The sequence below is a fragment of the Megalops cyprinoides genome, chromosome 17, assembly GCF_013368585.1.
Source record: "Megalops cyprinoides isolate fMegCyp1 chromosome 17, fMegCyp1.pri, whole genome shotgun sequence".
In the NCBI taxonomy this organism is placed as follows: Eukaryota; Metazoa; Chordata; class Actinopteri; order Elopiformes; family Megalopidae; genus Megalops; species Megalops cyprinoides.
This window is the reverse complement of record NC_050599.1, coordinates 27,641,724-27,655,275: the sequence shown is the minus strand read 5'-3', so window position 1 is coordinate 27,655,275 and position 13,552 is coordinate 27,641,724. Positions and strand designations below refer to the sequence as shown.

General features: G+C 41.8%; 1 protein-coding gene across 2 annotated transcripts in view; it reads left to right on the top strand.

The window, feature by feature from the left end:
- The first annotated feature begins 4,355 nt into the window (after nucleotides 1-4,355).
- The window catches only part of LOC118792259 (MAM domain-containing glycosylphosphatidylinositol anchor protein 2-like), a 140,925-nt gene continuing 131,728 nt past the window's right edge, over nucleotides 4,356-13,552 (top strand). For both annotated transcript variants that reach the window (XM_036550065.1, XM_036550064.1), the window contains exon 1: nucleotides 4,356-5,065. In XM_036550065.1, coding sequence (XP_036405958.1) covers nucleotides 4,993-5,065 — 73 coding nt within the window. In that variant the 5' untranslated portion in view covers nucleotides 4,356-4,992. The remainder of the gene's footprint in view (nucleotides 5,066-13,552) is intronic.

The window sequence follows — 13,552 nt, the reverse complement described above, 5'->3', positions numbered from 1 at the left end:
TACCTGTGAATGAATTGTGCTTTTATTTGGTCTTGAACACAATTCTTTTAGTGCTTAACTCTGAGCAACACATTTTCACAAACCTTTATTAATAATTTAGTAATATATTTCTCAATAATAATAAGCTAATTTGCTACTATTGAGATAATAACTGGCTTGTTAGCTACCTAATGTTGACTGAATGTCCTAATATCAAAACCAATTCTCTATTTTGACTATACTTTCCATGTATATATTGTCAAATGTAAAGGTCTGCAGTTGATACACTTTGTAATACATGGCATAAGTGTTGATGTTTGATATTAGATAAATTCCTAATAATTTTGACATTGTAATACAATGCAATATACATTGTTTACTTACTTTTTTCACCATTGAAAAAAATAGATGAATGGGTCAAAAAACCTATGCTCTGTAAACAGTGCACCAACCTCTGACAGCTTTGTACACATTTCTAGGCCACAGAGTAAGATACAGAGCAGTCCCCTGACGTTCAGCGCGCCAAAGGCCTTGGATGATGACATCAAAAGACACAGGCAAACAGGTTGGGGGCTGTTTGAACATCTCCAAGATTCAGGGTTCACAAGATGACAAGGAAGCGCTGTTGAGGGGAACTGAAAGGCAAAAGACCCCTCCCCCCATTGCCCTACCCCCCTGGATGATCAAAACGCAAACCATAGGGTACATAGATGTGTTTTTTCCACCACTGCCCGCCCCACGGCGAGCTTCTATCTCAGTATGGTAATGTTATTCTATGGTGCTGCACTAGGCCTGCTGTCACAGTAATTATTACACTGGTGCTCTGAGAAAGCTTGGGGAGGAGCTCTATTGCTGATTAGGACAGCCCTGAGTGACTGGACGCTGCGCAGCAAGAAGGAAATATGCAAAATGCAACACATCATATTTTTATTTACCTTGACATGCTGATGACACGCTGTCATCAAGGGCAACTCACATTTTGACTTCTGATTCTGCAGATGGACGCTTGCTGAAACAAGTCTGGTGAAGTGCCTGGCTTAAGGGCAGCCCCCCCCTCCCTTCCCTGCCTAGGGATTCAAACCTGGAGCCATCTGGTGATGAGCACAATTCTTTAAGCGCTATTCTGAAACCGGAGACATGTGCAGCAAACATCACCCCCACACACAGCTTCATGTAATACAATAACTCTGTGTGCCCTTTTATTTCTACAATGTTAACGTTTTCATTTATACTTTCCTTATTTAGCAGACACTCTTATCCAGAGTGACTTACAACTTTACTGATGTTGACATGTAGTTACATTACTTTACAACAATTACATGTTTAATGCTTTGATTCTTTATAAAAGACGAGCTGTAGAGGTGGGAGAGGGGAAGTATAGAGAATACGTGGAGGAAAGTAAGTTTCCATACAAGGAGGCTGATAGACAAGGCTGCTGCCTCCACTGCCACTTCAGCGCAGACACACCCAATAAATGTCATGCCCAATTAACGAACTAATGACCAGCCAGCTGAGATCAAGCACTCTTACAGACAGGATGGACCAAATGACTGAAAATGAGTGAGTTTACCAACAGGAACATCAGATGGACTTGTAATCAGCTTGGTTCCAAAAATTCAATTTAAAACCTCTAATTAAGCACTACATTTTGGGTATCTGGGGATTCAGAGAGGGTAACAAGTTCAGAACCTTGGACACAGCTGAATCATTCACACACTTTCTAGTAGCATTCAAAGGAAGAGTAGGACCAATCACATTCACCTTTGACCTCTCCGTGAGATGCTCAAGAGTCCCTAACTGAGTGCTTGTAAATCTAATCCCAGTAGTACAAAAATTACAAAGTGTGTTGCCTCCGAAGATTGCTGATCTGCAGGGAGCGTGTCTACACCCTGTTTGGAAACACATAACATTGAGTGTCTTGTTTGCAGAGTACCTGGATCAATCCCATTTGGACCCAGTCATTTTAATCATAGAGTGAATGTGCCACTGTGTTGAACTGTGCATTTCTCATTTTGACAAGATGTGGCCCTCCTCAAACATTAAGGTCCTGGTAAAACAAACGTCTGCTCCCAGGCGATGTGTGTTGAAGCGATTAAACACAGCAATATTGGCAAGAATGGCTCTGCCACTGCTGGACATTCGCTTTTTAGCATAATTAAAAATGTCAGACTACCCATGCAAAGCTTAAATTATCCCCTGAATACAAGCATATGAATCAATGAGAAAACAATCCCTGTGTAATTATATGGCAACACAGACACCATGTCTTGGTGTCTGATGGTTATGCATGTCCATATCAGACAGAATTTTTACCACCTTCCACTAAGGACACCAAAGTCATGACCTGGGACAGGAACAGATAGAGAAAAAAATATGTATCTAAACTAAATCTACTTTGTACCTTATGATAAAATGAACAACTTCATTAAAGGTCCTACTGAGAGCTAAGGCTAAGCATTTTGTGGGTTGATAATGTCACTAGCTCTAACTAGAGTATGTTTAATCACAACATGGGCAATGCCACCAAAAAATTAACCACACTTACTGATCCTGAACAAGAAGCTGGTTTACTTATCAATGGTTAATAAGGTGCTGTCCTTTGTCCAGAAACTGGTGATTTAGAATGACATGGAACACAAACCAGATGACAGCAGTGCTGGAGACCACACTTACACTATACGTGTCATTACTATTTCCAAAGACGATTGAAGACACAGTCTGCTGCCTCCTACACATAACAGTAGAGGGCGCCCCTTACAAAACTGCTTTAGACTACACTTCGACTGAAGCGGCACCACGTTCCCCTTGCAATTGCGGGGATGGTCGTATATAATATGTGCTGTATGTTCTCAGCCTCTCTGGAGCGCAGCCTACTTCTCCCTCTGAAGTGCTGATAAACAGACTCTCGTATCACACACTCACAGCAAAGGTTTTACCTTCTAATATATACAGCCCCAGCTCGCAAACTAGAAACTGGACCAGTCTGTCCTCTTGCTTCCCCATCACCGCCGTGTCTGTCCTTCAAAAATAACTTTCAATTACGTTGTGTGGCTGTATATTAATTAAATTATTATTAAATTTGCAGGTTTTATTAGCGTATGCTTACCGTCACCATCACTGTGTTGGCATTGTGTTCTGGTCAATTATTTTGCTAATAACACTAATGACACGTCCTGTCCGCTCACACCGCTTTGCGGTCATTCATAACGGACCTCTCAGAGACTGAGGGCGCATAAAAATCTTTCTCGTTAACGATGATCGTTTTTTTTTTTTTTTTTTTAACAACAACAACAACTACTACAAAAAACGAAGAGCAAAGGAAAGCAACAAAGAAAAAAAAAAAGGAAAGGAAAACGATGATCGTTTTGACAGCGCCTGTAAACCACCTGTTGTGGCCACACCCTGACCCATGTCGCCCCCATGCCCGGGAAGCAGCCGGGAGAGCACTATTTCTACAGTAGCTGCTGCTATGGCAAGCCCCCTGACTACCCTTGTTTGTTCCCCACAGACCCACTAGCAAACACATCTCTCCAAGTCCTCTCTGACACAGAGCCAGAAAATGCACAGACACGAGCCTCATTCACGGCCATGAAAGCGCATCGCTCTGGCACGGGAACACAGAGACGTGCCACTCTCACAACACGGGTGATTACTTGTAATACTTCAAATCGCATGCAGAGAATGCATTGGTATCACCAGACAGCAAATATAAACAGTTTTAACGATGCAAACGAAGCTATGACAAGTCAAAAAACGTAGTAATTTTAAACGAATCTACAAGCTGAGAAACGAAGATGAACTGTAGGCCTACGCTTTGAGAGTAAGAGTCACATTATGCGTTAAACTCGAGCATTAGCAACGTGGACAGTTACCGCAGAACGGTAAGGGAGAGTGGTCGGATTAGAATCGGCGAAATCATATCTATTTTATTGTAAGAATTACTGTCGACTGAAAAGGAAGCCCATTATTCTGAATACCAATTTAGGCCTTTGTCATTTTTTTCCTGTTATCGCTATCTATCCAGTGGTTGGATTTCGCGTGGCCCCTTGACGCTGTTTGTAGTTCCCCATACAGATGAGATCTTTCTGAATCACGCACTCTTTGACGTCGTCGCGCGACTGGCTGCGGGTCTGTGTTCTTGCGGCACAGCACGTATTGCGCAACGTGACTGATCATCTGTCCGCCAATGCCCCTCCGTTTTTAAGATAGTCTGTGTAGAGGAAAGGAAAGAACGTACAGTACCGATACTCAACAACACTCGCATCCTCCTCTTTTCCTTTTTATCGAGGGAGTTTACTCGTTATCGGGCGCATGCGCAGTTGCTTAGCTGGAGCAGTTCTCACCCGCCCGGAGGTGACTCGCTCGCGGTCCTTGGATGTAAGTCGTGATGTGATTGTGAGCGGATCGCATCTCTAAGCAGCAGCAGCGGCAGCGGCAACAGCGTGGCGCTCCCTCGCGCTTCTCGTTCGCCCGGTAGCTGTGATATACAGAAATAACCCAAGAACAGGCAACCTGTTTGTCAATGCATCGGGTCCCAATTAAGACGGGCTACTGGTCGGAGGATTAATGTGCTTTTTTGTCTAGCCGTTGCATCCTAGGGCTGGTGAAGACATGTCGGTGGATATTGCAGGACTGCGATCAAGCGTGCTGGTTTAATTATTCTGCGGGAGCTACTTTTAACGTACCCGAACAGAAGCTATCCTGTGTTTTTGGTTTCCGTCTGTATTGCAGCCAAACCTGCCTAAATCAGTTCGTTAGTCTAAGCCGTTGCATCCTGGTTGTTTTTTTATACAACGAACCGGAATGAATACCGATTCTGGATCGTAATCTGTCGCAGTTTGCCTTTTTTAAAAGAATCTATTTTTGTATTTGCCACACCACCTTCAGAACCGTCACCAATAAGCGCGGACGCGGTGTGGTTTGTCGCTGGATCTGAGTTCTGTCTGACCACCACTCTTGCCTCGGGGACGGACTTGCCGCTATCGAGCTGGATATGGTGACATTAACGTAAAGATGGATTTAGTTTTCGGTGTCTCGTGGCTTCTTACGGTGTTTCTGGAGGGCATTCATTGCCAAGGAGTATATGGTAAGTGGGTGCACATGGGAAGACGGATTCGATTTTTTATGATCACGACCATTAGCCCATAAAGAGGAAGATTTGTATTCACAATTACACCCTAGGGCCACTAACGATATGGAGACCATTTCCATATTTTTTTCCGGACGTGATTATTTTAAGTGTATGATTGCCATCATAAAACGAAAGACTACCGGCTTTCAATCAACCACATGTGGCTTGCACTCACCAATGCTGCATGGCAAACCGGTCGAGATTTGCAGTATTATGCACGTAGCTCATTGCACAGCACGTCGTTAATATGAATTTTTAAAATTGTGTTTGCACTTACAGTTTAGTTGAGCAATTCACCATTCCTCTACATGTCAAACAAAACCAGATATTCATCTGCAACGAGTGGCTATGTAGAGTTTGAAATGAATAGTAATAAGCACTGAAAATCTCAATTTTCTATACGTCAATGTCTCTGCAGCGGGACCGTGTAATACGTGTGTATAATGGGCTCTTGTCTTCCAGCGTCCGCGAGTCAACGTGCCCAGTCACAGCTGGTTGGATTCCACTCATTGGCTTCTCATTCAAGTAGCCTAGATAGGAACGATTTTTTAGAAATGGATTAACAATTATTTTTAAACATACGACTTTACGGTGAAATAATTAAAAGCATGTACATTTTCCCTTTGAATGGTTTGTCAACTTTTGCCGATTTGTTATATTCGATGGATTGGAGTAAGATTGACAGTATTTACTATTACATCGATAGATGGTATCGATAGATGGCCATTAAGACGTTTGGCTTGCTGTCTCGAACAAATAGCTATTGCCAATGGTGCCGGTGAAGTGAATGAGACACCTTTGTGTTAGGCAAGAACAATTAGTCATTATTCTTTGTGGAGCCGAATGAATCATAAAGAGCAAATGACGGGGGGGGGGGGGGGGGCGGAGACACTGAAGCTCAGTTGAATCCCGGCTGCTGACTGATCTCCCGGAGTAAACAAAGCAATTGGTTAGTTCAAGGCTTCTTAATGCGCCCGTTTGAAAGTCCGTTGCGCCGCTAAGTATTAAATGACGCCTGCGCATTTCTGGCGCGCTGTTTATTACATACTGTGTTCCTAGCCGACAGCACGCTCTCTGGACTGTTACTGTGGGAATTATATTATGCGGATCTGTGAATGAGAAGAAGTCGGTGAATTCGATGAAGCGAACGCCGAGTATGGATTGGCCCAGTGGTTTACAGTAGAATTCTTCTAATTGACCTCGGTTGCACAGGCATTGAGAAATAAAATCTAAAAATATCTGGATTCACGGACTAAGAGCTAACACTTGTGAAAATAACATATCTTAATCAAAAGAGTGTTGGCCACACAAAGTCCCACACTGCATTTCGCCCAGTCCTCTTTGGCGTTCTCTATCGGAAATGGCCATTCGCGTTCGGGCTAAGTGAATCATATCTTAAATTACACAGGGCATATTTAAGACGTTAATTTACAGATGGACACAGGCAGCACGATTTTCGCAGGTCGGTCAGGTGCGATCAACGTTAAAGAATACATTATATAATGCGTCCGCATTCTGTGACTTCAAGAAGAGACTTTGATGAGCAATAATTAACCTACATACAGTAGCAGACGCAAGACGTCAGTAGGCCTAACAGAATCTTCTAGGTAAACCTTTTGGATATTTACAGTAGATATACCACGTTCTTCTCTCATACAGCCCGAGTCAACCCTTTAACCCCTTAAATCTGAGTAACACATGTATGTATGTATGTCTTTTGGTGCTAACACAGCAAACAAAGTTCTAACGTTGCTGACAGTAAGGGGAAATATCAAATAACAACAACAAAAACATCACTTGCTTAGTTTTGTCATTCAAAGTTAAGCACAGAGCACATTTCAGTTAGATGATGTATGGGTTATAGCGAATGCGCACGTGACATTTGCGGAGGACCATCCAATTTTATGACCATGACCATCTAGTAAATCTTGGACGTGGTGCACTTCTCTGTGCTTAATAATGTGGTGTTGTGGCGAGAACCGGAATACAGAACTCATGGATATCCACTGACTCATACTGTGTAACGTAACACATACTGAGAGGTCTTTCCCCTAATGTATACATGTAAATAATTTGTTTCCTGCTGAGGTTTATTGAATGCTCATGATAAGATATTTTTCATCATAATACTGAATATTCAGCATTTGTTAAACACAAACATTCAGCATATTTGTGTTGAACTCAGGATTAATTAGTTGTTCAATAAATAAATTATTGTGGGCCCCATCCCAATTAATCACTAAGTTCAATACCAATTTGCATTAGTAATTTGTTTACAAGGGCCACATATTAACATGAATTGATTGTGAACCACAAGATGAGCCTTTACTTTGACCCTTTTATTAGCACAAACACACCTTCACAGACACATTTCTGTGTTTTGAGGCCCCAAAGAAAATCAGTCTCCCAGCTCTTGGGCTACCCCCTCCTAGCATAACACAAACCCAATTGCGAGGATCTCAGATGGAGCCAAAATCAGCCGGCACAGGGTTGATCCAGGGCTACAGCAGATTTAAAATAAGGGTTACTTCAGGACCAGGTTTGGGAACCACTGTGGTATCATTTGGCTCTGCCTTAGATCATGTGGTCTGCACACTCTAGATATGTTCTAGAAAGTGCTGAGATTTAGTGTACAGAAACCTAACTTTCCTCTGCGGGACCTAATCAGCCCAGCAGCTGTATGAAAGTTATCTCTAAAACCCTGTGGACCTCTAGCACCAGGAGTGGACACCACAGCTCATGAGAAAGGCACTTCCAGCTGAAATAGACCTGCGATAAGGAGCACATTGCTCTGAGCCATTTCTTCAGATGAGGAAAAGCAAAATTACTCGAGCCCAGGGAATGTGCCCTGTGCTCCTTCCAGGGAGATAATATGCACCAGGTAAGTCATGCTTAAGTTATCGCGGCTTTCAGTAAATGCATGGCACATCAGAAATTATACTATAAGGCGCCTTGCATCGTGTTCCGATGCGCTCTTGGTAAAACAGTTCTTCTGCTTTCATCCCCCGTTGCTATTGAAGCCGTCAGAGTTCTCAAGGGCCTTTTTCATGCTGAGTTCAGACGTTCAGCTTGTAAGTTATGCAAATTCTCCTTGCCGTTGAAGACTGAAGTTGTCTTTGTTGCCTCTCTGTTCCTTTTCCACGGGGTCCCTCATTGCCTCTCTCAGGTCACGGTCCTCGCTGTGGTGATCCGCCCCACTGCCAGGGTGGGACATCTAACCGGAGTGCTGCTCCCGCAGAGTGCTTTTGTTCTGGTGGTACACCTTAACAAGAAGTCAGAATGCCTTAAGTCTTTACATCCTTAACAAGAGTTTTTAACAGCCTTAACAAGAAGTCTTAACATCCTAAGCAAGAGTTCTTAACATCTGTAACAAGACGTCTTAATGACCTTAACAAAAAGTCTTAACAGACTTAACAAGAAGTCTTAACAGCCAAAAGAAGTCTTAAAATTGTAAGCAAGAATTCTCAACAGCCTTAAGAACAAGTCTTAATGACCTTAACAAAAAGTCTTAACAGACTTAACAAGAAGTCTTAACAGCCATAAGGAGTCTTAACATTGTAAACAAGAATTCTCAACAGCCTTAACAACAAGTCTTAATGACCTTAACAAAAAGTCTTAACAGACTTAACAAGAAATCTTAACAGCCATAAGAAGTCTTAACATTGTAAACAAGAATTCTCAACAGCCTTAACAACAAGTCTTAACAGCCTTAAGACATATTATTGGCTTTAAGAAGTAGTCCATCCTAAGCAAGAATTCTTAATTGCCTTTATAAGGAGTCTTAACAGGCTTAAGAAAAAGTCTTAATAGTATTAAGTAGAGGAGTAGGAGAGCTGTGATTAATTAACACTCAGCCCACCCTTCAAAAACTCTTGTTGTTAGTGTGAGGGGACTATCTGGTTGATTGTCATCTACAGTATGCTAGCAGCGTACCTGTATGTTAATAAAAAAGAACATGTCAGATATATTTGTAACTTTAGACACCATAGCATATAATATGCAATTGCTTGACAATGCTAACTTTAGCTATTTATCCAGCTAATAGACTCAAGTTTACACGTAGTAGAGAAACCAGGAAGATCTCTGTTAAATATTTTATTAACATTCAAAAGAAAAACAACATGAAAATAACAGAAACAGAAGAATTGGATCCATTCTAAAATAAATAATAATAAACAAATATGTTTGACAAAATAATTAAAGTAATAGTCTGCTTACATAACCATCGGAGAGAGAGGGCACATAATTTTATAGATGGATATATCCTTAAAAATCTACGTGTGTACATTTATCTAAATAACTTTTATTTTAGCAGATAGGGTAAATTGACCCATTTACAATGGTGACCTGGGAGTGGGAAGTAATTTAGTCAATTAACCCTGAGATACTGAGATGGCCCAACTGATTGGGAATGTAATCAGGACACAGGGGGAACCCCAGCTCTTTGCACTAATTGCCATAGGATCTTTAATGATCACAGAGAATCAGGTCCTCAGTTTAACATCTCACCCAGAGTCTCCTACAACACAGTGTCCCCATCACTGCACAGGGCCATTGGTTTCCTGTAAGGTCCAGAGGGAAGACTGCCCCCTATAGGGCCACCAGTACAACTTTCAGCAGCAACCTCACTTTTCTCAGGTGGTTTACTAATTAAGCTAATTCTTGCTTAGCTTCAGCTATCACGTAGGACAGAGTTGGAAGGTGGTTTGGCTTTTAGCAGTAATAGAAATTAGAACACCTCCTCTTGAAGGCAGTGTTGGCTACTAATGTGCTATTTTGACAGACTGAAGTAATTGTTTAATTTCACACTGAATTTAACATTTTAAAACAAACTGGCAAACAAATGGTTCCTGATGAAGCAGTGCCTAATTTGTCAAGTTTTGATGAGCAACTGTTTATTTCTTCAAACTTTAAGCTTAAAATTTATTTTACTTTTACACCCCACCTCTCCCCTCCTGCTGGATGCTGGATGTCTAAATTGAGATAATGTATGCGCAAAAGGTGAGCAATCAGAAATAATGGCTGATTCACCCGCTCAATCAGCATGCAGTAAGCATTTCTGTTTGTCAGATTGCTTCCCAAGGGAGAAATGGAAAACGGGCAACACTCCTCCCCACGCAATTAGGATCAATCCACGCATTCTTATCTCATTTAATCCCATGGTTGTCACCAGATGTGTGTAACACTGGCTCAGCAAGGCGGGCCTGATGCACCACTGAACTGAGACAATGCACAATATGGGATCTGTAAGGGATAATCATGCCCCAGTTTCAGGAATGACCCTGATGAACTCGATTTAATGGAGGTGGATCAAGCAAGATTACAGCATGTGCTGTTTGATAACTCTGCATTCTGTTTACTTTGTGTCATAAGGTCAGAGCGCTCTTCATGGAATTTGGCATGTACATTCTCTTGATAATTTTGCCATATGATTGAAGTGCTGTTCATGGAATTTGGCACATTTGCTGGGAAGCTATGTAATCTGTGAGTGGATTTTTTTTTTCATTCTGGAGACAGATCCTCATGCATCCTGTCACTAGTATACTTCCTGTTTAACATTCCTTGCTGATGCCCAAGTCCGCTTCTTCTTGAAGAATTACTGCAATTCAGCTTTACAGGCACATGATAATACTAAGAACTGAAAGAATCAGTCCTTGCCATTTTACATATGACTCATGACCCAAACGGTGCCTTAAAATTGCATCAATGTTAACATGCATCATTGCATCCATGACGCTGCTTATTATGGGTGGAGTGAACCAAAATGTGGAAGATTCAGTACCCCTAACTGCTACCCTCAGATCTCCTACATGTATGAAATGCATATTTGCTGTGTAAAATCTACATTTTTACAGTTCATTTTTCTAAATAATAGCTTTGCTTAGCATATACCTTTGTCCAGGGCGACCTTCATATCATATACATTTTTCCATGATATTAATATATACAGCTGGGTGTTTGTTGAAGTGATTCAGATGGGAAATATGTTCTGCTCAGACATACGACAGCAGCCCCTGGGATTTCAGCCCATGACCTTTAGGTTTCCAATCCAATTTCTCACCCACAGCGCAGCGCCATAGGCAGTTCACTGCCACGTTCAGGGAGCAGCGCCCGAGGTGCAAGGCTGTGCTGTCACCAGGCCACACGCGCAAGTTGTGTTTTTCAAAAACTATTTTTGGAGCCCGATAGTGACGGGCCGGTTGCCAGGGGGCAGCCGGCGAGACACTGTGTCTGCCCCCGAGGCATTTTCACATGGGTCAGCGGAGGCGGGGCCATGCCACTGCAGGGGTTGGTTGAGCAATGTCCTGCAAAGACGTGAGGCGCATGCGAGACGTAAATTGCCAGAGGCGCCCTGGTGTTACCGTAGTCCCTGCGGCTTGAGAATATCGCTGGGAAAGATTTATGGGGAGAGAAAAAAGCTACGCTCTGTCCAGCTGGCAGGCGGGCTGTGGTTGCCGAGGCAACGTTTTTATGTCACTTTATAAAACTGCGATAGCGGAGGATCAATGATCACTTTGTCACTGAACAGGAAGACAAGGCTTTTAATGGCAGGAGCTCTTTGTATCCTCCAGTACTGACCAAGCCGTTGGGAGGAGCACTGTACCAGCGACTGGCAGATTACATTACAGTCTCTGAGTCAAGTCTCCCTGCTGGCATTTCAGTACCTGGACTGTAGGTGACATTAGGTGACATTGCAGCAGGCCTGCCAAACCTAAAAGGAATGCCTCACTTAATCCCTGCTAGAAGTCATTTTATTTCTGTGTTATCTTTGATGTCCCAAGTAATAGATGTTTATAAGTTCTTATGAATGCTGTTGAACACTCCATTATGAATCTTAACAATTATTGGTTGTTCTTAATGCTTCTGTGTGCTGTTTGTGAAGTGCTTAATAAATAATTGTGTATGTATATAGAACAACATTTTTATTTTATTATGACAGCATTATTATTATTATTATTATTATTGCAGGTAACAGTGTGTAAGCTCATGTGCACTTATTAAGATACAGTATAATCACTAATATATTGACTGTCCAAAACTGAAAAAATAGTACAAAAACAACGGAAGTGAAGTCACACATGTATTTTCACAGTGTGAATCTTATCGAGTTAAAAACACTTTCAAATGAATAAATTAGAAATATTTTACAAACTCCAATGAACCCTAATGAACCCTAATGAAATTCAGGTAGAAAGGAAACATTGTATGTGTGTGTGCATGTCTTTAACAGGAGCAGTGGCCTTGAACCTATGCACCATATGTAAGTAATATATACTCAGTGTTATGTAGGAACATTGTCAAATAAAATCATGTTGCACTATATGGAAAACCGTAAGAACAATGCTTAGTAGTTGGCATAGGTAATTACACAGGTAGTGTTATGTAAAGCAGTGGTTCTCAACTGGTGTGCCGTGAGGCAAAGTGAAGTGTGCCATGGAATTTTGAGGTACCCAATGCGTTTTTATACAGGCTCATGAAATAGTATTTTTAAATACACCAATGACACTGCTTCTTAATTAAAAACGTTTGTAGGTAGTCACTTATTTAAAACTTTTACAATTATTATTTTTTTTATCTAAATGGCCTTTAGTCACATTCTCAGTTTGATTTCGAAAATAAATTTAGGTCCGTGGAGGAGGATCGTTATTGTAGCGACCAGAGAAGGCGGTCGCGCTAATTGTTGTCAGTTGCACGTTGCGACCGCTTAAATTGTTGTTTAGACTGATGTTTTATATTGTGCTATTAATGGAGTAACATTTTGTTTTATTTTATTTATTTTATTTTAGTATGTTGCTGTTCATGATGCCGCACTATGTCGGAAAAGTTCTTGCTCCAATGCACTTCAATGCATTTTTAATAAATTATGATTTACCTATCTGTTTGATAATTATTTGACAGTCTGCTGTAGTGCAATATGGGTCAAATCTCGCTAATGACATTACAGCCTATCATAATTTGTGCGACATTCTTAATATTCGATAACCAACTTAAAGTTGGTGTGCCTTGACGTTCTGGCTTGACCTTTGATGTGCCTTAGCCCCAAAAAGGTTGAAAACCTCTGATGTAAAGTGTATTACTGGATGTGAGAATGGACCTTGGGATGCTCAGATCGTGAAAGAGCAGTAGGCTCCGTTGTCTGTACTGGATGTGAGAACTGGCCTTGGGGTGCACAAGCCATAAAAGATGAGCGTGTACCACTCTCCACAGGCTGGAGATGGCTATGCTGCTTAAATTGACACGCCCATTGTATTCTCTCTTCCCTTCAAGTGACACCGGCCATAACACTGGCAGTGTAAAGCTCGCATGTCTGAACATCCCGATTCCCCTCCTTTGTGCCAAAACCAGTCTGGAGCCATCATCTAATGCGCGTACAGCACGTACTAGAATCGCGGCCCGTTCATATCTGAAACAGTTCACAGGGGCCTCTTATCTTCGCAGCAA